Source organism: Kogia breviceps, chromosome X (genome assembly GCF_026419965.1).
Source record: "Kogia breviceps isolate mKogBre1 chromosome X, mKogBre1 haplotype 1, whole genome shotgun sequence".
Classification (NCBI taxonomy): domain Eukaryota; kingdom Metazoa; phylum Chordata; class Mammalia; order Artiodactyla; family Physeteridae; genus Kogia; species Kogia breviceps.
Window position 1 is genome coordinate 107,248,376 of NC_081330.1, and position 21,617 is coordinate 107,269,992.

The 21,617-nt window shown below is 39.5% G+C and overlaps 1 protein-coding gene across 18 annotated transcripts in view; it reads left to right on the top strand.

Moving 5' to 3' along the window:
• Positions 1–21,617, top strand: part of DMD (dystrophin) — a 2,551,447-nt gene that overhangs the window by 1,854,257 nt on the left and 675,573 nt on the right. For all 18 annotated transcript variants that reach the window (XM_067023689.1, XM_067023685.1, XM_067023692.1 and 15 more), the window contains one exon: positions 13,914–14,146. In XM_067023689.1, coding sequence (XP_066879790.1) covers positions 13,914–14,146 — 233 coding nt within the window. The remainder of the gene's footprint in view (positions 1–13,913; positions 14,147–21,617) is intronic.

The window sequence follows — 21,617 nt, forward strand, 5'->3', positions numbered from 1 at the left end:
GGTTTATTCCTAGGTATTTTATTCTTTTTGTTTCAGTGGTAAATGGAAGTGTTTCCTTAATTCCTCTTTCAGATTTTTCATCACTAGTGTATAGGAATGCAAGAGGTTTCTGTGCATTAATTTTGTATCCTGCAACGTTACCAAATTCATTGATTAGCTCTAGTAGTTTTCTGGTAGCATCCTTAGTATTCTCTATGTATAGTATCATGTCATCTGCAAACAGTGACAGCTTTACTTCTTCTTTTCCTATTTGGATTCCTTTTATTTCTTTTTCTTCTCTGATTACTGTGGCTAGAACTTCCAAAACTATGTTGAATAAGAGTGGTGAGAGTGGGCAACCTTGTCTTGTTCCTGATCTTAGTGGAAATGGTTTCAGTTTTTCACCATTGTGAATGATGCTAGCTGTGGGTTTGTCATATATGGCCTTTATTGTGTTGAGGTAGTTTACCTCTGTGCCCACTTTCTGGAGAGTCTTTATCATAAATGGGTGTTGAACTTTGTCAAAAGTTTTCTCCGCATCTATCAAGATGATCATATGGTTTTTATTCTTCAATTTGTTAACATGGTGTATCCCATTGATTGATTTGCGTATATTTAAGAATCCTTGCATCCCTGGGTTAAATCCCACCTGATCATGGTGTGTGATCCTTTTAATGTGTTGTTGGATTCTGTTTGCTAGTATTTTGTTGAGGATTTTTGCATCTATGTTCATCAGTGATATTGGTCTGTAATTTTCTTTTTTTGTAGTATCTTTGGTTTTGGTATGAGGGTGATGGTGGCCCTATAGAATGAGTTTGGAAGTGTTCCTTCCTCTGCAATTTTTTGGAAGAGTTTGAGAAGGATGGGTGTTAGCTCTTCTCTAAATGTTTGATAGAATTCACCTGTGAAGCCATCTGGTCCTGGACTTTTGTTTGTTGGAAGATTTTTAATCACTGTTTCAATTTCATTACTTGTGATTGGTCTGTTGATGTTTGCTGTTTCTTCCTGGCTCAGTCTTGGAAGGTTATACCTGTCTAAGAATTTGTCCATTTCCTCCAGGTTGTCCATTTCATTGGCATAGTGTTGCTTGTAGTTGTCTCTTAGGAGGCTTTGTATTTCTGCTTTGTCTGTTGTAACTTCTCCATTTTCATTTCTAATTCTCTTAATTTGAGTCTTCTCCCTTTTTTTCTTTATGAGTCTGGCTAATAGTTTATCAATTTTGTTTATCTTCTCAAAGAACCAACTTATAGTTTTATTGATCTTTGCTGTTATTTTCTTTGTTTCTATTTCATTTACTTCTGCTCTGATCTTTATGATTTCTTTCCTTCTTCTAAGTTTCCGTTTTGTTTCTTTTTCTTTCTCTAATTCCTTTAGGTGTAAAGTTAGATTGTTGACTTGAGCTTTTTCTTGTTTCTTGAGGTAGGCTTGTATAGCTGTAAACTTCCGTCTTAAAACTGCTTTGGGGGCTTCCCTGGTGGTACAGTGGTTGGGAGTCCGCCTGCAGATGCAGGGGGCACGGGTTCGTGCCTCGGTCCGGGAGGATCCCACGTGTTGCAGAGCGGATGGGCCCATGAGCAATGGTGCTGAGCCTGCACGTCCAGAGCCTGTGCTCCGCAACGGGAGAGGCCACAACAGTAAGAGGCCCACGTACCACAAAAAACAAACAAACAAAAACTGCTTTTGCTGCATCCCATACGTTTTGGATTGTCGTGTTTGCATTGTCATTTGTCTGTAGGTATTTTTTGACTTCCTCTTTGATTTCTTCAGTGATCTCTTGGTTATTTAGTAACGTATTGTTTAGCCGCCATGTGTTTGTGTTTTTTACATTTTCTTCCCTGTAATTCATTTCTAATGTCATAGCGTTGTGGTCAGAAAAGATGCTAGATATGATTTCAGTTTTCCTAAATTTACTGAGGCTTGATTTGTGACCCAAGAGGTGATCTATCCTGGTGTATGTTCTGTGCGTACTTGAGAAGAATGTGTAATCTGCTGTTTTTGGATGGAATGTCCTATAAATATCAATTAAATCTATCTGCTCTGTTGTGTCATTTAACGCTTGTGTTTCCTTATTTATTTTCATTTTGGATGATCTGTACATTTGTGTAAGTGAGGTGTTAAAGTCCCCCACTATTACTGTGTTACTGTCGATTTCCTCTTTTAAGCTGTTAGCAGTTGCCTTATGTACTGAGGGCCTCCTATGTTGGGTGCATATATATTTATAATTGTTATATCGTCTTCATGGATCAATCCCTTGATCATTATGTAGTGCCCTTCTTTGTCTCTTGTAATAGTCTTTATTTTAAAGTCTATTTTATGTGATATGAGTATAGCTACTCCGGCATTCTTTTGATTTCCATTTGCATTAAGTATCTTTTTCCATCCTCACACTTTCGTCTGTATGTGTCCCTAGGTCTGAAGTGGGTCTCTTGTAGACAGCATATATATGGGTCTTGTTTTTGTATCTGTTCAGCAAGCTTGTGTCTTTTGGTTGGAGCATTTAATCCATTCACGCTTAAGGTAATTATCAATATGTATGTTCGTCTGACCATTTTCTTAATTGTTTGGGGTTTGTTTTTTTAGGTCCTTTTCTTCTCCTGTGTTTCCCACTTAGAGAAATTCCTTTAGCATTTGTTGTAGAGCTGGTTTGGTGGTGCTGAATACTCTTAGCTTTTGCTTGTCTGTAAAGCTTTTGATTTCTCCATCGAATCTGAATGAGATCCTTGCCGGGTAGAGGATTCTTGGTTGTAGCTTCTTTCCTTTCATCACTTTAAGTATACCGTGCCACTCCCTTCTGGCTTGTAGAGTTTCTGCTGAGAAATCAGCTGTTAACCTTATGGGAGTTCCCTTGTATGTTATGTGTCGTTTTTCCCTTGCTGCTTTCAACAATTTTTCTTTGTCTTTAATTTTTGTCAATTTGATTACTATGTGTCTCGGCATGTTTCTCCTTGGATTTATCCTGTATGGGACTCGCTGCACTTCCTGGACTTGGGTGGCTATTTCCTTTCCCATGCTAGGGACGTTTTTCGACTATAATCTCTTCAAATATTTTTTCGGATCCTTTTTCTCTCTCTTCTCCTCTGGGACCCCTGTAATGCAAATGTTGCTTTTAATGTTGTCCCAGAGGTCTCTTAGGCTGTCTTTATTTCTTTTCATTCTTTTTTCTTTTTCTTTTCCACAGTACTGAATTCCACCATTCTGTCTTCTAGGTCACTTATCCGTTCTTCTGCCTCAGTTATTCTGCTATTGATTCCTTCTAGTGTTCTTTTCATTTCAGTTATTGTACTGTTCATCTCTGTTTGTTTGTTGTTTAATTCTTCTAGGTCTTTGTTAAATGTTTCTTGCATCTTCTCCATCTTTGCCTCCATTCGTTTTCCGAGGTCCTGGTTCATCTTCACTATAATTATTCTGAATTCTTTTTCTGGTTGGTTGCTCATCTCCACTTCATTTAGTTGTTTTTCTGGGGTTTTATCTTGTTCCTTCATCTGGTATATAGCCTTCTGCCTTTTCTTCTTGTCTATCTTTCTGTGAATGTGGTTTTTGTTCCACAGGCTGCAGGATTGTAGTTCTTCTTGCTTCTGCTCTCTGCCCTCTGGTGGATGAGGCTTTCTAAGAGGCTTGTGTAAGTTTCCTGATGGGAGGGACTGGTGGTGGGTAGAGCTGAGTGTTGCTCTGGTGGGCAGAGCTCAGTAAAACTTTAATATGCTTGACTGCTGATGGATGGGTCTGGGTTCCCTCCCTTTTGGTTGTTTGGCCTGAGGCAGCCCAACACTGGAGCCTACCTGGGTTCTTTGGTGGAGCTAATGACAGACTCTGGGAGAGCTCACGCCAAGGAGTACTTCCCAGAACTTCAGCTGCCAGTGTCCTTGTCCCCATGGTGAAACAGCACCAGCCCCCGCCTCAGCAGGAGACCCTCCAACACTAACAGGTAGGTCTGGTTCAGTCTCCTCCAGGGTCACTGCTCCTTCCCCTGGCTCCCGATGCACAACCCTACTTTGTGTGTGCCCTCTAAGAGTGGAGTCTCTGTTTCCCCCAGTCCTGTCTAAGTCCTGCAATCAATTCCCACTGGGCTTCAAAGTCTGATTCTCTAGGAATTCCTCCTCCCGTTGCCGGACCCCCAGGTTGGGAAGCCTGACGTGGGGCTCAGAACCTTCACTCCGTTGGGTGGACTTCTGTGGTATAAGTGTTCGCCAGTCTTTGAGTCACCCCCCCACACCATTTATGGGATTTGATTTTACTGTGATTGCGCCCCTCCTACCATCTCATTGTGGCTTCTCCTTTGCCTTTGGATGTGGGGTATCTTTTTTGGTGAGTTCCAGTGTCATCCTGTCAGTGATTGTCCAGCAGCTAGTTGTGATTCTGTTGTTCTCACAAGAGGGAGTGAGAGCATGTCCTTCTACTCCACCATCTTAGTTCCTCCTGTAGAAGTATTTTAATTTATCCAAATTTTATTTTCCTGTAAATTGGTGGCAGTGATGCTCTCCCTGCCCACACTGGAGTGTTGTGATGAGAAATCAGTGGAGAAAATTACTAAAAATGTATACTGTTTAAAGTTCTGTACAGATATAAGGTATTATTATGAATTCAGACCAAAAGAATCTACATGTTAAAACTACTTAATACTGCTTCATTTACATTGCAGGTAATGGTTCCTCTGCCTTTGTTCTGCCTGATGAAACTCTAGATTGAATCTGTAATGAATCAAACTCTCTTTCCACCTCCCTCCCACTCTCTTATATGTCCCTTAAGGATTCTGCTTCATACATTATGCTTCATTCTAATCTGGATAACAACAACAGCAAATGTTGTTTGAGACCCTACTATGTATCAGACATTGCGCTGAGTTGGTGAGGAAGAAAAAGATAAATTTGATACTTTAAGTAGTTTATCTCATCTCAAGGGTGAGGCTTGTGAGGGCCTGGCACATGTTTAACAACTTAAAAAACTCATTGCTAGTTATTTTGCTACTTAGGGTAAAGATGTAGCTTACCCAAACAAATATGAGACTCATTTAGGCTGAATTATGTAGAGAGCTCTGCTTACCTGGTTTTGCTCATGCTTTACTGAAGAATCTGATCTCTAATATTCAGGTAGGAGCAATTCCGTTAAAAAACAACAGAAGAATTTTTCAAGGTGCTAAAAATTTTGGTAGAATAGCAGTGTATTTGCTGTAATGAGAACTGTACAATGTTGTCTAGCTGGTTATACCCAAATGAATATATGGATTTTATGCTGATGTCTGTTTGAGAATTGATGATTATCCTTCATCAATAGCATGGTCTTTATTATGGTCTGATCTGGCTTTTCTTCCCTTGTCTTCTGCACTGGGCTACCTACTTCATGGCTCTCATTATTGCATTCTGTACTCTTTTCTTTTACATTGTTCTAAGTGTATTAACAATGCATTTCACTAAAGGCTTTGCTTTTCAAATACCCTTTAAAATGTTGGCTGCCTGATTTACAGGCGTCATAGAATGATTATGTGCATCTTCAGTTCTCTGTCTTTCACACATTAACTTGAAGACTATTTCTTTTCTAAACTGTGTTCTCTTTGTTGGATCAGCATTTGTTTTATTTCTATAGCAATGGGAGGGTCATTTTAAATCTTGTTTTGGATGCAAATCTTTAATAGGTAAAAATGGATGTTGTATCAGATATTTATTGTTGTATAACAAGCTACCACCAAATGTATCAGTTATTTATTGTTGTACAACAGGCTACCCCCGCATGTAGTGGCTTAAAATAAGAATCATTTATCTAGCTCATGATTTGGGGTGTCTGCTTTAGGCTGGGCATATCTAGATGGTTCTTTTGCTAGTCTCAGCTGTGCTCACTCATGTATTAATGGTCAGCTGGTAGTCAGTGGCCTCATTCATGTGACTGGCACTTGGTTATTGGATGAGACAGTGGATGTGACAGGGCCACTTGTCTGTCATCATTCAGTAGGCTAGCATAGTTCACATAGTGGTGAAAGGTTTCCAAGCATAGCCCAATGGGCAAGATTTTCTCAAACCTTTGCTTGTGTCATGTTTACTAATATCCCATTGGCCAGAACAAGTTACTTGGCCAATCCTTAGTCAATGAATGGAGAAATATACTACAGCTCTCGATGGGAGCATCTGGAATATCTCATTATAAGGGTATAGATGCAGGAAGAAAAAGAATTTGTGGACATTTACTCTCTACCAGAGATGCTTTCACTTTTATCATCATGGCATTTCCTGTGTAATATTATTTGCTATTCCCTCATAGCTATAGCTGCAAGTATTTACTATTTCTTCAGTGCCTGCCCAATATCATGAGGTTAAGAGAACACTTAATTTCACTTAATCTGTAATTTGAGGTATAAGAGAGCACAAATTTGGATAGGCATAAAGGATGTCCACTACAAATGCTAAGCAAGTATATAAACCATACACGCACCCACACACACACATACCCACCCACCCCCAAAACACACACACAGGAAGAGGAGGGGAGGAGAGAGACTGATAAAGAGAGAAATTAAAAACCCTTTCAATTAGTGATTCTCAACCAGAGGCAATTTTCCCGCCTTCAGAGGATATTTGATAATGTCTGAAAACATGTTTGGTTATCAAAAATGGGATGGCGCTCTGACCAAGGATACTGATAAATATCCCAAAATGCACAGGACAGCCACCCACAGCAAAGACTTATATGTGCCAAAATATCAACAGTGCTAAGGTTGAGAAACACTGCTTTTTATTGAGTGCGTGTATGAAGAATTTATATAATGTGAGTTATGAATGCATATATGAGTAAGAATTCATATATGAAAATTAGAAGATGCAAACTAAAAAGGGGGAAAGGCAAGGGTTATTTCTATCTTCAAATTAGTGAAGAAAGGATGCAAGTTTGCGTGAAGTCAGGTTGGAGATATTTCTCAAGAATAATATCTATCTTGTGGGAGGAAGGATTCACTTGATTTTTATAACCTATATTTTTATGACTAGTTCAAGGTGATCTTCTCTCCCTAATTAGAATGGATATTAGATTATTTTGTGGATACTATATATTATAAGCTATAGCTCTTGGAGTCAAAAGTATTTGAGTACTTAATAATTTTTATATATTGAGTGGGACATGTAGGAGAAGTATCTGATGATCATATCAGTCTTAGAAATAGGTGTAATGGTTAAGCACACTGTCTTGGCATTGTCACTTGTTAATGTGAGATCCTGAGCAAATTATTTTACCTTTTAGTAAAATGGGAATAATGCTAACCCTGAAAATCATTTGGTAAAAATTAAATAAAACAGGGCTTATAAGTAAACTTGCCTGGCAGACAGAAAACCCTGAGTAAATGATTGTGGTGATACTGTGGGTGGTAATCTCTCTTCCAAGTAGCAGTAAATATTTCTTACTTGGATTATATTCTTAATAGCAGAAAAGAACCAATTAAAATATTATAAAGTAGCATAACTAAGCTTTAAAAGTCTATGGCTCTTACACCCAAAAAATTTGTTTCTGAAATCCAGAAATATAGTTGGCTCTCATGAATCTTTGACTTCCAGTTCTCTAGGACTCGTCCATGTATAGCACAAGCCCTTATTGTGCTAAAATGTAAATAATTGATGATAGTTGAATCATATATATTATTTCCTCTTTAGAATGATGAGAAAGAATATAGAGAAAAATAAATGTTTATGTGTTCACAACATTTGTTTCTAATTTTCCACATGTACCTACAGACTACAAATATTTAGAGAGAAGTGAGGTTCTTTTTGAGTCCACGCATAATTTCTAATTTTGGTAACATGTACTTTTTTGTACATGTTTCATTAAGCTACATGCCATCCTTTTAAATATTCAAAAAGAAAAATATTTTCCCGTGTTGCTTACATGGAGAATGGTTATTTTATCTATTGATGATATGGATAAGTAGCTAAAACAATCTTTCCTATAACTCTAGTATTAGATAGTAGTTCAATTTAACCACATATACAAAATGGTACTTTTTATATATGTGTTAGTGTGGGTCCAATAATTTATTATTTCATCAGTTGACTGATTTTTCAAATATCAAAGTAAATTTTAAAATTACCCACATTCATACAACAAAGCTAGAAATAGAATATATGTTCCTTGCTTTCTTATCAACCAAAGGAGACCTGTCAACTACAGAAAAACCACGTGTGAACACTTCAGAGGAAGTATTCCAAACCCATTGTGTTTTTAAAAAGATTTAGTAGTTCCTCTAAAGCTCTAAGTAAAGCATTAGTCTGACTAATCATGTACCCTCAAAACCAATTAAAATTTTAGACTAGAGAAATATTCTTCAAACACTTTTGAAAAAATGAGAGTTCCCTCCTAAAGCCAACACCTTTTAATTAACAAAATACTCAGAGCAAAGCTGTTCTTTGCAATAGTATATTACACCTACTGTTACTCATGCTACTATTCTGCAGTGCCAAACTTGATTCCTTTCAGCAATGTTGAGGTTGACTTTTTGTATGCTTAACTGTGGAAAGAAAATACAATTTCTAGTAGAGTTATCTTAATTTTTTAATGAACACATGTGAAACACGTTATCCTACAATCATTAGTAGTCAGACTCTACAGGCTCTGTGTGTGTGTGTGTCTGTGTGTGCATGCACATATCTGTTCACATGTACACATATATATGATGTGTGTATCTATCTACCTGGCTTAGTGATACACATTGTAATACATGTGGTTCTGACATGAATTGATTAACCAAGGACACTAGCCCCTGTTGCTGGAGGGACGGTTAATAGTGTGACACCTTAAGGACTGTTTTCTGCCTAACCCCATGCTGGAAGAGATGCTTCCTCCATCGGACTTGAGAAGAATGACCTTGGTCTCGGTGGTGGTTAAAGAAGCAGAGATTTGAAGCAGCCATTCCTGGGGCCAACTCCTTGTGACCCTGGACAGTGGCCTGAGGCAAGAGGCAGACATCCAGGCAAGCAGATCAAACTGTACAGGCGTTAAATGGGACATAGAGGAAAGGATCCCTGCCAGCTGGAGAGGAAGCCATTTTCCATGCTCCTTAAGGAAAAGAACCTGGAAACCCATCCTAGAAGTTTGTGCTTAAGATTCTGTGTAGTTGTTTATGTATCCTAACTCCTTCCCTGATTAGGGTTATGGGTTGAGAGAACTCTGAACAAATCCTCTTTCCATCTTTTAAATTATGGAGTTAACAGAAAACTCCCATGGAATGACTGAATATCCCTGCCTGACCCTTGGTGTCAAGATTCTGTGGCTCAGTCTGGACAAAACCACTTAAACTGCCTCCTTACAGATCCGACCAGCCCACACTTTGCCTAATGAGGTGATTTGCTTATGTTTCTAGTAAAAGGACAGTGGAAAAGAAACAACCTAATTTTTTTTTCTCTTTAGCTAAAAGTAGAGGCATCTGAATATGCAGTATGAGTCAATATATGATATACATAATAAAATATGATAAATGTTCTCAGGACCTCGGGCTTCCCTGGTGGCACAGTGGTTAAGAATCCGCCTGCCAATGCAGGGGACACGGGTTTGAGCCCTGGTCTGGGAAGATCCCACATGCTGCAGGGCAACTAAGCCCGTGCACCACAACTACTGAGCCTGTGCTCTAGAGCCTGTGAGCCACAACTACTGAGCCCATGCACCTAGAGCCCGTGCTCCACAACAAGAGAAGCCACACCAATGAGAAGCCCGCGCACTGCAACGAAGAGTAGCCTCCGCTGGCCGCAACTAGAGAAAACCGCACACAGCAACAAAGAACCAAAGTAGCCAAAAATAAATAAATTAATTAAATAAATTTATTTTTAAAAATGCTCTCAGGACTTCAAAATTTAGCCGTTGAAGCATCTTGCTTAATAAAAAAATTAAAGTATGTGCACATACATGGATCTAGGGACAAGTCTTTTTAGGAAGAATGAAATATTTCAAGTAGTGTTATACATAGAATTGACCCTAATAAAATGTGTGTAATAGATGGAGATTAGCCTCTTTCTACTTCATGTTATAGCATGTTTTTTCTCTAGGAGACCCAAAGTTTCTGGAGTTTAGAACCCAGCTCTCAAGTACTATTAGCTACCCTCTAGCCATATTACAAATAAAATTAAAATTCCCCAACCCTAATAATGGTGCAAGATTTTGTTCTTCCTAGTGATGATTAGATTTCAGTAATAAAATGTTAAAAGATTCAAAGTCTTTAAGACCCAAAAGAGTTGTGTAATTGTATGCCTCATAGAGATTTTTAGTTATAAACTTACCCTGGTCCTCCACAAAACATAGAAATCTAGAGTTGCTATTTGAAAAGGAATTGAGACTTTTGTCTGGGGAAGGGAGAGGAGTTTTCAAGAAGAATATAGAGCATATGGAAGGGCACGAAAGGGTGAGATGGTCTGTGCTAATGGGAGAATGCCACATAGAGACTGAGGTGTGGGGAAGCATGGGAAGAATGGAGGGAAATGAGGCTGGAGTATGAAGTCTGGTTCTAAGAGCACAGGACCTGGAAAGCCATGCTAATTTAGAAAGTGAGCAGCCAATAAACATTGAGCAGCAAAAGGGAAGGGAGAAGGAAAAAACACACACATACACATGCTAGGAGGTGACTTACACATATCAATTCATAAAATACTAATTAGAACAATTCTACGTGATTGGTACTGTTTTCCTCATTGTGTGGGTAAATAATGTGAGGTTCAGAAAAGTTCAGTTTAGCAAGCTTGGTATAATCCCTTACCTCCAGATGCTTGTAATCTTGTCCAAGATTGTATATCTAGGAAATGGTAAGACCAGCTCTCTGTGAGGGAAATACTATTATAATCTCAATTTTAAAGAGGAGTAAATGGAGATCCAGGGAGGTTAAGTAAAGTGCCTAGGGTTACACAGCTAAAAAATGTCAGAGCAAGGGTTTAAATCCAACAGTCTAGCCTTAGATAGTCTGTTTTGTACTCTGCTTCTTGATCCAGTGTTGTTTCCTGCTTTTCTCCCCCTTGATAGAAAAGTAGGGAACATAAGAATTGATTGGTTCTATTTTCTCCCCTTAATATTTGACTTTCCATTGCCTTCCCCAAGCAGTGGCTCATTATTGTTCTTAAAATAGCGAAAATCACCTAAACAGCAAGAGCCTTGGCATGTTCTGTGTTCTAGGCTTCGAGAAACTGTCTTTAGATGTTCTCTTTTAGCACTTGCCTTGGATAGAAGGCCTCTAAGTTTACTGAAAATATTGCTGTGCATAGACTTTGTTTGTTTGATTCATTTATTCATAGGTCATCAGTTGAGCACCTACTAGATTCTAGAACCTGTGGGAGGTGCAGGAGATAAAGCAGTGAGCAAAATGGAAAGTTCCTCCTCCCTTCCCCATTGGTATAAAGTTGTTTTCAGGTGTTGAGGACTGGAGGAGACAAGACCAGCCATGGCCTGACTGACCAGTCCATAAATCAGATCCTTTGCCCATGACCAGAGCACAGATGGCAGCATTGCTCTACCTCTCAACTCTCCTCTGAATCTGTTTCAGCTGTCTTTCTACTTGGTGATACTTTTTCCTCATTGGAGAATTTTGTGATTTATCATTCCAATATTAATTGTACTTTTTAGTCATCTTAAAACATTCTGTTTTTCGATCTCTGGTCCTAGCTTTTCTTTTCAATAGACTTTTCCCTCCACCCGCCCACCCAATGTGTTTTTCAGAAAACAGTTGAAGTCTGATGATTCTCTGCATTCTTGTCCTTCGTTGTAGAGAAATTTAAGATGACGTGATCATTTCTACTTCATTAAGCACTTCTTTGTTGGTCAGAAGCAAGTCTAGAGAAAAAAATCGCATTCCTGCTTTCTTTTGAGGGTGAATTTTTCAATAAGTTAAAAAAAAAAAAAAGCCTTGTCTGACACTTCCCAGAACCTTGAAATCCTCCTAAAATACTGTATGTTGCCTGAGTATCTGTTGTTATCTATTTTCAGAACAATTTGTCCGTATTTCCTAGTCAGCTAGACATTCCACAGTTAGCTCCTACCGTGATATTTTAATTTAGCTCTCTTCATCCTCACCCATGCATTCTCTCCAGGGATTCAGCTCCTCTCTTGGAATCCCTTTTAGGACTGCTAGATCCTATTGGCTCCCATGCTTTCTCCTACTAGACTGTTGGATCACAAGATGCTATTTCTGCTTCAAATTATGTTTCATTCTTTCTAGAAAAAAGCCTCAGAGTAGTGAGATAGCTTCGGGAAACTATTTCTTCTCCGTCTCCTCAGTATCATTGTCCTTCAGTCATTACTTCTTGGCATTAGTTTTTTATTCCATCTGACACCTCACTTTTTTTTCTTTCTACCTTGTTCAAGATTATTTCTTCCATCTGTAGGAACCTCTTGTTCTCCCCAAGAAGCTTGAGAGACAAGAGACTTGCCTTCGTTTCTTTCATCATCTTCTCTAACAAAAAGACAACCTTAAAAGGCAGAAAGTAATATAGCCATGAAAAGTAATTAATGGCCACCTCCGAATGGACTGCCAGTATGGCACCTTTTCTTCATGTTTCTGGAAGAGTTCTCTTGTCATCCATGCCTCTCAGGCTTCCCATTGAGATGTTGTGTTTTGCAGCTTTCCCTCAAAGCTTGCCTTCTGAACTATATAGGCCACTCTTTCTTTGCTACCAGCCTCCTGGATATATTAGGCTCCAGAGGCCATTGCCTACAAACTAGACCTGACGTTTCTTGCCCTTCTTCACTCACCTTCGATAATCCAGCTGTTGGTATGTAGTATCAATTCACACCAGCAAATTCAGCCCCCTTCCGTACATATAGGGCCACACAAGACCTTTGACTGAGTTTTCCCCAAGTATTTTACGTATTTCGACCCCTTATCTCTAACTTCTTACCATATTTGTTTACCACTGTGCTTCTTATTTATCAGATATTTATAAAAATAGTAATACCTAACAGTATTACCTACAAGTGTCCGGAACTGTGCTAATATTTTCCCTGTTATTTTTCTGGTATTGTTCTATATACATTTCTTGTATTAGTCATTGAATCTGTACAGCTGCCCCTTTGACATTTATCCTGTCATTATCCCTCCTTGCTGAAGAGAAAACCTGAAATTTAGAGAAGTTTAGTAACTTAACCAAGGCCACAGAGTTCCTAAGACAGAGGAGGAGTCTCTCCCAGGTGTTTTTACTCCAGAACTTCAGATATTAACTATTACCATGTGCTACCTTACACTGCAGTGTTCATCACTATTCATGTTAATTTAATATTTCTTAATAACCTTGAAACAGTGTTTCACTATCCAAGTGGAAAAATTTTCCTAGCTCTGATTTTCCAAAAATAATGTAGCTTGGGTTTTCTTCACTGCTAGCCACTTTATTACCACTCTGAAAGGAAAGGAAAAAATATATAAGCTGCTCCCAGTATAAAATACAGAGCAAAGACAAGAACATTTCATTGGCTTTGATTTCCCTAGAGTCCACCTCCAAACTAATTTACTTCCTATTCAAGGAAACCATACGTTCAAATTAAGATCTTGTTCAATCTTTACTTTTTTTCTTCCCCTTGAATGAAAAAAATAAGTAAAACTTATTCACCTGGCAAAGCCTGAATACTTTATATTTTTCTTTACCAATTTCACAACCTGTATAATTGTTATTGAGAAAGACTTTTTAAATTAAATCAGTTGCTCAGCCATGAGGATAATCAGAATCATTTTGAAAGATTGTTAAATGTGTATTAATGAAAAGTTGGAAACGTTGAATTTTTCTATCATGGTACTATATAAAGTATCCACATTAGGATACTTTATAATTTATTTATAAATTATACTTATAATTTTAAAATTATATTTATAATGTCATAAATAATACTTTGGCTCAAATTGTTACCCTTAAATTAGTTTTACTATTATTATTGAAATCAGCTTCTTGTGTTTCTAATTTTTCTTTCTTTTTTTATTCCTTTTTGAAAAAAAAATTTAGCTCCTAGTCAGACTGTTACTCTGGAGACACAACCTGTGGTTACCAAAGAAACTGCCATCTCCAAACTAGAAATGCCATCTTCCTTGCTGTTGGAGGTACCTGCTCTGGCAGATTTCAACCGGGTTTGGACAGAACTTACCGACTGGCTGTCTCTGCTTGATCGTGTTATAAAATCACAGAGGGTGATGGTGGGTGATCTTGACGACATCAACGAGATGATCATCAAGCAGAAGGTATGGGGGAAAAAAGAGAAAAGCTGGCAGAGGTTTATCTTTAAAGTGAAGATTTTCCACAAGTCATTTCCCACCAGTTTTTTTTTTTTTTTTTTTTTTTTTTTTATGCGGTATGTGGGCCTCTCACCGCTACGGCCTGTCCCGTTGCGGAGCACAGGCTCCGGACGCGCAGGCCCAGCGGCCATGGCTCACGGGCCCAGCCGCTCCGCGGCACGTGGGATCCTCCCGGACCGGGGCACGAACCCGCGTTCCCTGCATCGGCAGGCGGACTCCCAACCACTGCGCCACCAGGGAAGCCCTCCCACCAGTTTTTAGGTAGCTTTTCTCTGTGAGGCAACACACTACTCTCGCTACTCTGTTCAGTCTAAATATGATCAAGGAAACAAATGAATGCAGTTGTCTAAAACAATCATAAATTACAAAGGAATAATACAAGTAAAACTTAGCCCTTGAAGTATAGTTGGCTTAATTAAATTCACTAAACATCTGGTATTTTTAACTTTTTTTTTTTTTTTTTTTTTTTTTTTTTTGTGGTACGCGGGCCTCTCACTGTTGTGGCCTCTCCCGTTGCGGAGCACAGGCTCCGGACGCGCAGGCTCAGCGGCCATGGCTCACGGGCCCAGCCGCTCCACGGCACGTGGGATCCTTCCGGACCGGGGCACAAACCTGCATCCCCTGCATCGGCAGGCGGACTCTCAACCACTGCGCCACCAGGGAAGCCCCATCTGGTATTTTTAAAACCTACTTTATATCAAATAAATAGCTCATTTGAGCTGTTTACATTTCAAGTGTTTGTTTTGGCACTCTGCAGCCATAATCTATTACAGAATCAAATATAATAATCTTGGAATTGGTTATTCACTCTTCTGAGTTGTCCATGCCAATTCTCCTCCTCCAATGATAAGGATAATTGAAAATAAGCTACAAATAAAAAAAGAGAAAAGTAACAAAACATAATATATTTTTAAATACCTTAGATCTTAATACTCAATACTTAATATTTATTTAATGCCATACTCAAATAAACGTGTTTTTAATACAACGATTGCATTTCTCAGCCTCATTGGAATCCATTCTGCAAAATTATGACATCAGTGAGAAACATCAGAATACACTGACATAAATATGGTTTACTTAGCTATAACAAATATACTATATATCTTTTATATTTCTGAATGAATAAGAAAAGTAGATTTGAAAGGTTTATATGCTATAGTTTTTTCACTTGTAAATGATGTTCAAGTCTTTTCTAAAGAAGTAATAAATTGTACTGAAGTTGTTTAGCTGTTATAGAACTACTTTTTGCAAAAACAGGGACTAGGGCAGACATTTCTTTTTAAAATGAACTTCAGCAATTCAGTAGGAATGAAAATAATTTAATAGTAAACAACCTGCATTAAAAGTGTCTTAAACTTAGACTTAGAGGACCTGAATTCAGTGGTCTTTTTTTGTCATTTGCAAATGGCATGATAGTGGTCAAATCATGCTCTGGATCTTGGTTTCCTCTTCTAGGTACAAGGCACAAAGGATTCACATACACCATATAGTGTTGGATATGTGTGAATATAAAGATGTGTAAATATTATATAAATGTATAGGTATAGATTGTTTTACTACTGCTTTATAACAAGTATTAGTAGCCAAATTTTTCCAAAAAAGCAACTGAAGCTCATAGATGTCACACTCCTAATAAGTAGCAGAGCAAAGATTCAAATCCAAGTGTCTTTGGTGCCTAAGCCTGTGTTCTTACTACGTATACTGCCTGCCAGTATTAACTGTAAATGTGGCTACCATTTGGTGATATATGTGTATTTGAATATATAGTGTATGTCAGACACAAAGCTAAACATTTTACAATTGCAGTGTGCTGATACGCAAAGAAACAAGAGGTACATTGTTTCACAATATCATATTGAGCTATTCCAGTACTTCGGGACTATTCCTAACCAGAGGAGACAGTATGTTATAATGTTTAAAGCATGGGCTTTGAAATTAGATTGTATGGGTTTAAAGTTTGGCTCCTCTACTATAGCTGTGTGACCTTGGGTAAGTTTTCAACCTCCCTGAACCTGAGATCATCTATACAATGTGGATAATGATACTATCTTCCTTACAGGTGGTCATGAGGATTAAATTAGGTAGTACATGAAAATGCTTCCCACCTTGCCTTGATTACTGCAAGTATTCAACTAATGTTAATAATTAATATTAGGTGCTAAACAAACTATGTAATTCTGCCTATTCATGGTATTTGTGTTGTGCAAACTGTATGTCATATAATAATATTACATGAAAATAAGAGCTCATTTCCACACCTGGACCCCATTCTGCTAATGACATTATGGCCTCCTGTAAAAGCCACTGGATACTAGAGTGAGAAAGATAATCCACACTGCTTTGTAAAATGTTTGATGCCTCTTCAAAGTGATAGTCTTTAACTACAGGTCCAAAAGTAATTCAGAGGAGAAGTTCAAGTGCCATGTCTAGGGTCACAGAAAGCCAGTACAGTTGTCAGTCCCACAGGGGATTGGTTCTGGAACCCACCATGGATAACAAAATCTGCAGATGCTCAAGTCCCATAGTTGGCCCTCCATATCCGTGGACTCTGCATCTGTGGATTCTGCATCTGCAGATACGGGGGGCCGACTGTATTTTTATTGAAAAAAAAATCTCCGTATAATTGGACTTGCATAGTTCAAACCTGTGTTATTCGAGGATCAACTGTATTATAAATGTTCACACACACACACACACGCACACCTACACCTGTAATCTCTTCTCTTGCTAAATAGTGGGGATGATTTTCCTGCTTCTTCCCCTTATATTAAAAAAAAATTATAAAGATATTGTCAATTCCTGCCTTGTATAGCTACATTCACTAAATGGTCAGTAAAATGACCCTAAATAAACATTAACCAAATGTGTGTGTGAGGAGGTATAAAAAAGAGAGGTGAGTTTGGGGAAGTATTGATTGTAATATCAGGAAAGAAATATTTCCTCTATGTAGAGTTTTAAATAAAGCAATTCTAATTTTATTATAAACTGCTTTATAAACTGTAAAACACTATCAATGTCTATTTACTCATATTTTCTTTTAGTAAATTTTTACTGAGCGACTACTAAGTGCCTGGGAAATACAGAATTAGACAAGATAGGAATGTACAGATTAAAGAAGATGATGGGAATAAAAAGCAATAATAGCACTGTGATAGAAATAAATTTCAGGATAATACCTAGCACATATTTAGCATTAATGATTCTAGTCACTGATCTAAATAATTTGTGTGTATCACTTAGTGCTTACAACAACACTGTGAGATTTACACTAAAGCACAGTGAGTGCTTGTGTAAGTAGCTCACTCAACATCAAGTAATAAAAAGATAGCAATGAGATTTGAACCTAAGCAGTCTGGTTCCAGAATCCCCACCCTTAGGTGCCGTAGTTTTCCACTTCCCTGGAAATCCCTGGGCGATGCTCTAGGGACTTAATTCATGGAGAGCACATCTAACTAAGCCAAGGAGGAGAAGAGATGTCAGGAAAAGCTTCTTGAAGAAGATAAAACCTAAGCCAAGCACTAAACAACAACTTGGAATTAACCAGGTAGATAAAATGACCAAGGCGATCCTGGCAGAAGGAACTGTGCTTTTCACTGAAGTAAACAGTGCAGTATGTGACAGAAATTGTGATTCCATCTGGCTGAAACTAAGGGGATGAGGAAGAAATTTATGAGGTTGCATAGAGAAGGGTAGGACTAAAAAATGGGGACCCTTCCTTGCCAGACTAAGGAGGTTTTTAAAAAAATTATAATTGACATACAATATTATAATAGCTTCAGATGTATAACCTAGTGATTTGATATTTTTATCTGTTACAAATTTGTATGATTTAATGCGTTAATCCGTTATAAAATAAGCCAACATACAGAACTATTACAGTACAGACTAAGGAGTTTTGATTATGGCCTGCAGGTGGTAACAACCTTGAAAGGATTTTAAACAGAGAAGTAAAATCATTAAATGTAGTGTAGTTGCATATTAGGTAGGTTTCTCTCCATGCAAGCAACGGAAAGTACCCTCTGATTAAATCAAGCAGAAAGTAAATGCTGTAAATAGCTTGAAGGCAATGGAAAAAGACCTAGAAAAAGAAAACGGACCTGAGTTAGTTCTCAAAAAAATGTAGATTGCGAGGGAGCTTCAAGATGGAGGAAGAGTAAGACGCGGGGATCACCTTCCTCCCCACAAATACATCAGAAATACATCTACACGTGGAACCACTCCTACAGAACACCTCCTGAATGCTGGCAGAAGACCTCAGACCTCCCAAAAGGCAAGAAACTCCCCCGTGTACCTGTGTAGGGCAAAAGAAAAAAGAATAAACAGAGACAAAAGAATAGGGATGGGACCTGCATCAGTGGGAGGGAGCCGTGAAGGAGGAAAGGTTTCCACACACTAGGAAACCCCTTCGCGGGCGGAGACTGCGGGTGGCAGAGGGGAGGGTTTCAGAGCCACGGAGGAGAGCGCAGCCACAGGGTTGCAGAGGGCAAAACAGAGAGATTCCTGCAGAGAGGATCGGTGCCGACCAGCATTCACCAGCCCGAGAGGCTCGTCTGCTCACCCACCAAGGCGGGCGGGGGCTGGGAGCTGAGGCTTGGACATAGGAGGTCGGATTGGATCGCAGGGAAAGGGCTGGGGTTGATGGCGTGCACACAGCCTGAAGGGGGCTAGTGCTCCACAGTTAGCCAGGAGGGAGTCCAGGAAAAAGTCTGGAGCTGCCTAAGAGTCAAGAGACTTTTTCTTCCCTCTTTGCTTCCTGGTGCGCGAGGACAGGGGATTAAGCGCGCCGCATAAAAGAGCTCCAGAGACGGGCGCGAGCCGCGGCTATCAGCGCGGACCCCAGAGACGGGCATGAAGCGCCAAGGCTGCTGCTGCCGCCACCAAGAAGCCTGTGTGCGAGCACAGGTCACTATCTGCACCTCCCCTGCTGGGAGCCTGTGCGGCCCGCCACTACCAGGGTTTCATGATCCAGGGACAACTTCCCCGGGAGAACACACGGCGCGCCTCAGGCTGGTGCAACATCACACCGGCCTCTGCTGCTGTAGGCTCACCCATCATCCATACCCCACCCTCCCTCTGGCCTGAGTGAGCCAGAGCCCCCGAATCACGGGATCCTTTAACCCCGTCCTGTCTGAGCGAAGAACAGACGCCCTCAGGTGACCTACACACAGAGGCGGGTCCAAATCCAAAGCTGAACCCCGGGAGCTGTGCGACCAAAGAAGAGAAAGGGAAATCTCTCCCAGCAGCCTCAGGAGCAGCAGATTAAATCTCCACAATCAACTTGATGTGCCCTGCATCTGTGGAATATCTGAATAGACAACGAATCAAACCAAATTCAGGAGGTGGACTTCGGGAGCAACGATATGTATATTTTTTTCCCTGTCTCTTTTTTTATGAGTGTGTGTGTGTATGCTTCTGTGTGTGATTTTGTCTGTATAGCCTTGCTTTTACCCTTTGTCCTAGGGTTCTGTCCATCCGTTTTGTTGTTGTTGTTTTGGTTTTTTTTAAGTACAGTTTTAGCATTTGTTATCATTAGTTGATGTGTTTTTTACTTTGGTTGCTCTCTTCTTTCTTTCTTTTTTAAATTTTTTTTATTACTTTAAAACAATTTTTTAAATTATTTTTTATTTTAATAACTTTATTTTATTTTATTTTATCTTCTTTCTCTCTTTCTTTATTTTCTCCCTTTTATTCTGAGCCGTGTGGATGAAAGGCTCTTGGTGCTCCAGCCACATGTCAGGGCTGTGCCTCTGAGGTGGGAGAGCCAAGTTCAGGACACTGGTCAACAAGAGATCACCCAGCTCCACTCAATGACCAGCAAGATACACTGCTGGACACGCCATGCCAAACAAGTAGCAAGACAGGAATGCAACCCCATCCATTAGCAGAGAGGCTGCCTAAAATCATAATAAGGCCACAGACACCCCCCAAACACACCAGCAGACGTGGACCTGCCCACCAGAAAGACAAGATCCAGCCTCATCCCCCAGAAGACAGGCAGGAGTCCCCTCCACCAGGAAGCCCACACAACCCACTAAACCAACTTTAGCCACCGGGGACAGACACCAAAAACAACAGGAACTACGAATCTGCAGCCTGCGAAAAGGAAACCCCAAGCACAGTAAGTTAAGCAAAATGTGAAGACAGAAAAACACACAGCAGGCAAAAACCAAGGCAAAAACCCACCAGACCTGGGCTTCCCTGGTGGCGCAGTGGTTGAGAATCCGCCTGCCGATGCAGGAGACACGGGTTCGTGCCCTGGTCTGGGAAGATCCCACATGCCGCGGAGCAGCTAAGCCCGTGAGCCATGGCCGCTGGGCCTGCGCGTCCGGAGCCTGTGCTCCGCAACGGGAGAGGCCACAACAGTGAGAGGCCCGCATACCGAAAAAAAAAAAAAAAAAAAAAAAAACCCACCAGACCTAACAAATAAAGAGGAAATAGGCAGTCTACCTGAAAAACAATTCAGAATAGTGATAGTAAAGATGATCCAAAATCTTGGAAATAGAATGAAGAAAATACAAGAAACATCTACAAGAAACTAGAAGAACTAAAGAGCAAACAAACAGTGATGAACAGCACAGTAAATGAAATGAAAAATTAACTAGAAGGAATCAGTAGCAGAATAACTGAGGCAGAAGAACGGATAAGTGACCTGGAAGATAAACTAGCAGAAATAAATACCATACAGCAGAATAAAGAAAAAAGAATGAAAACAATTGAGGACAGTCTCAGAGACCTCTGGGACAACATTAAATGCACAAACATTCGAATTATAGGGGTCCTAGAAGAAGAGAAAAAGAAAACAACTGAGAAAATATTTGAAGAGATTATAGTTGAAAACTTCCCTAATATGGGAAAGGAAATAGCTAATCAAGTCCAGGAAGCACAAAGAATCCCATACAGGATAAAAACATGGAGAAACACACTAAGACACATATTAATCAAACTATCAAAAATAAAATACAAAGAAAACATATTAAAAGCAGCAAAGGAAAAACAACAATTAACACACAAGGGAATCCACATAAGCTTAACAGCTGATCTTTCAGCAGAAACTCTACAAGCCAGAAGGGAGTGGCAGGACATATTTAAAGTGATGAAGGAGAAAAACCTACAACCAAGATGACTCTACCCCGCAAGGATCTCATTCAGATTTGATGAAAGTATGCATAGAGGGAACTTTCCTCAACATAATAAAGGCCATATATGACAAACCCACAGCCAATATCGTCCTCAATGGTGAAAAACTAAAACCATTTCCACTAAGATCAGGAACAAGAAAAGGTTGCCCACTCTCACCACTATTATTCAACATAGTCTTGGAAGTTTTAGCCACAGCAATCAGAGAAGATTGATTGAGAAGGAGCTGGAGGAATCAGGCTCCCTGAACTCAGACTATACTACAAAGCTACAGTAA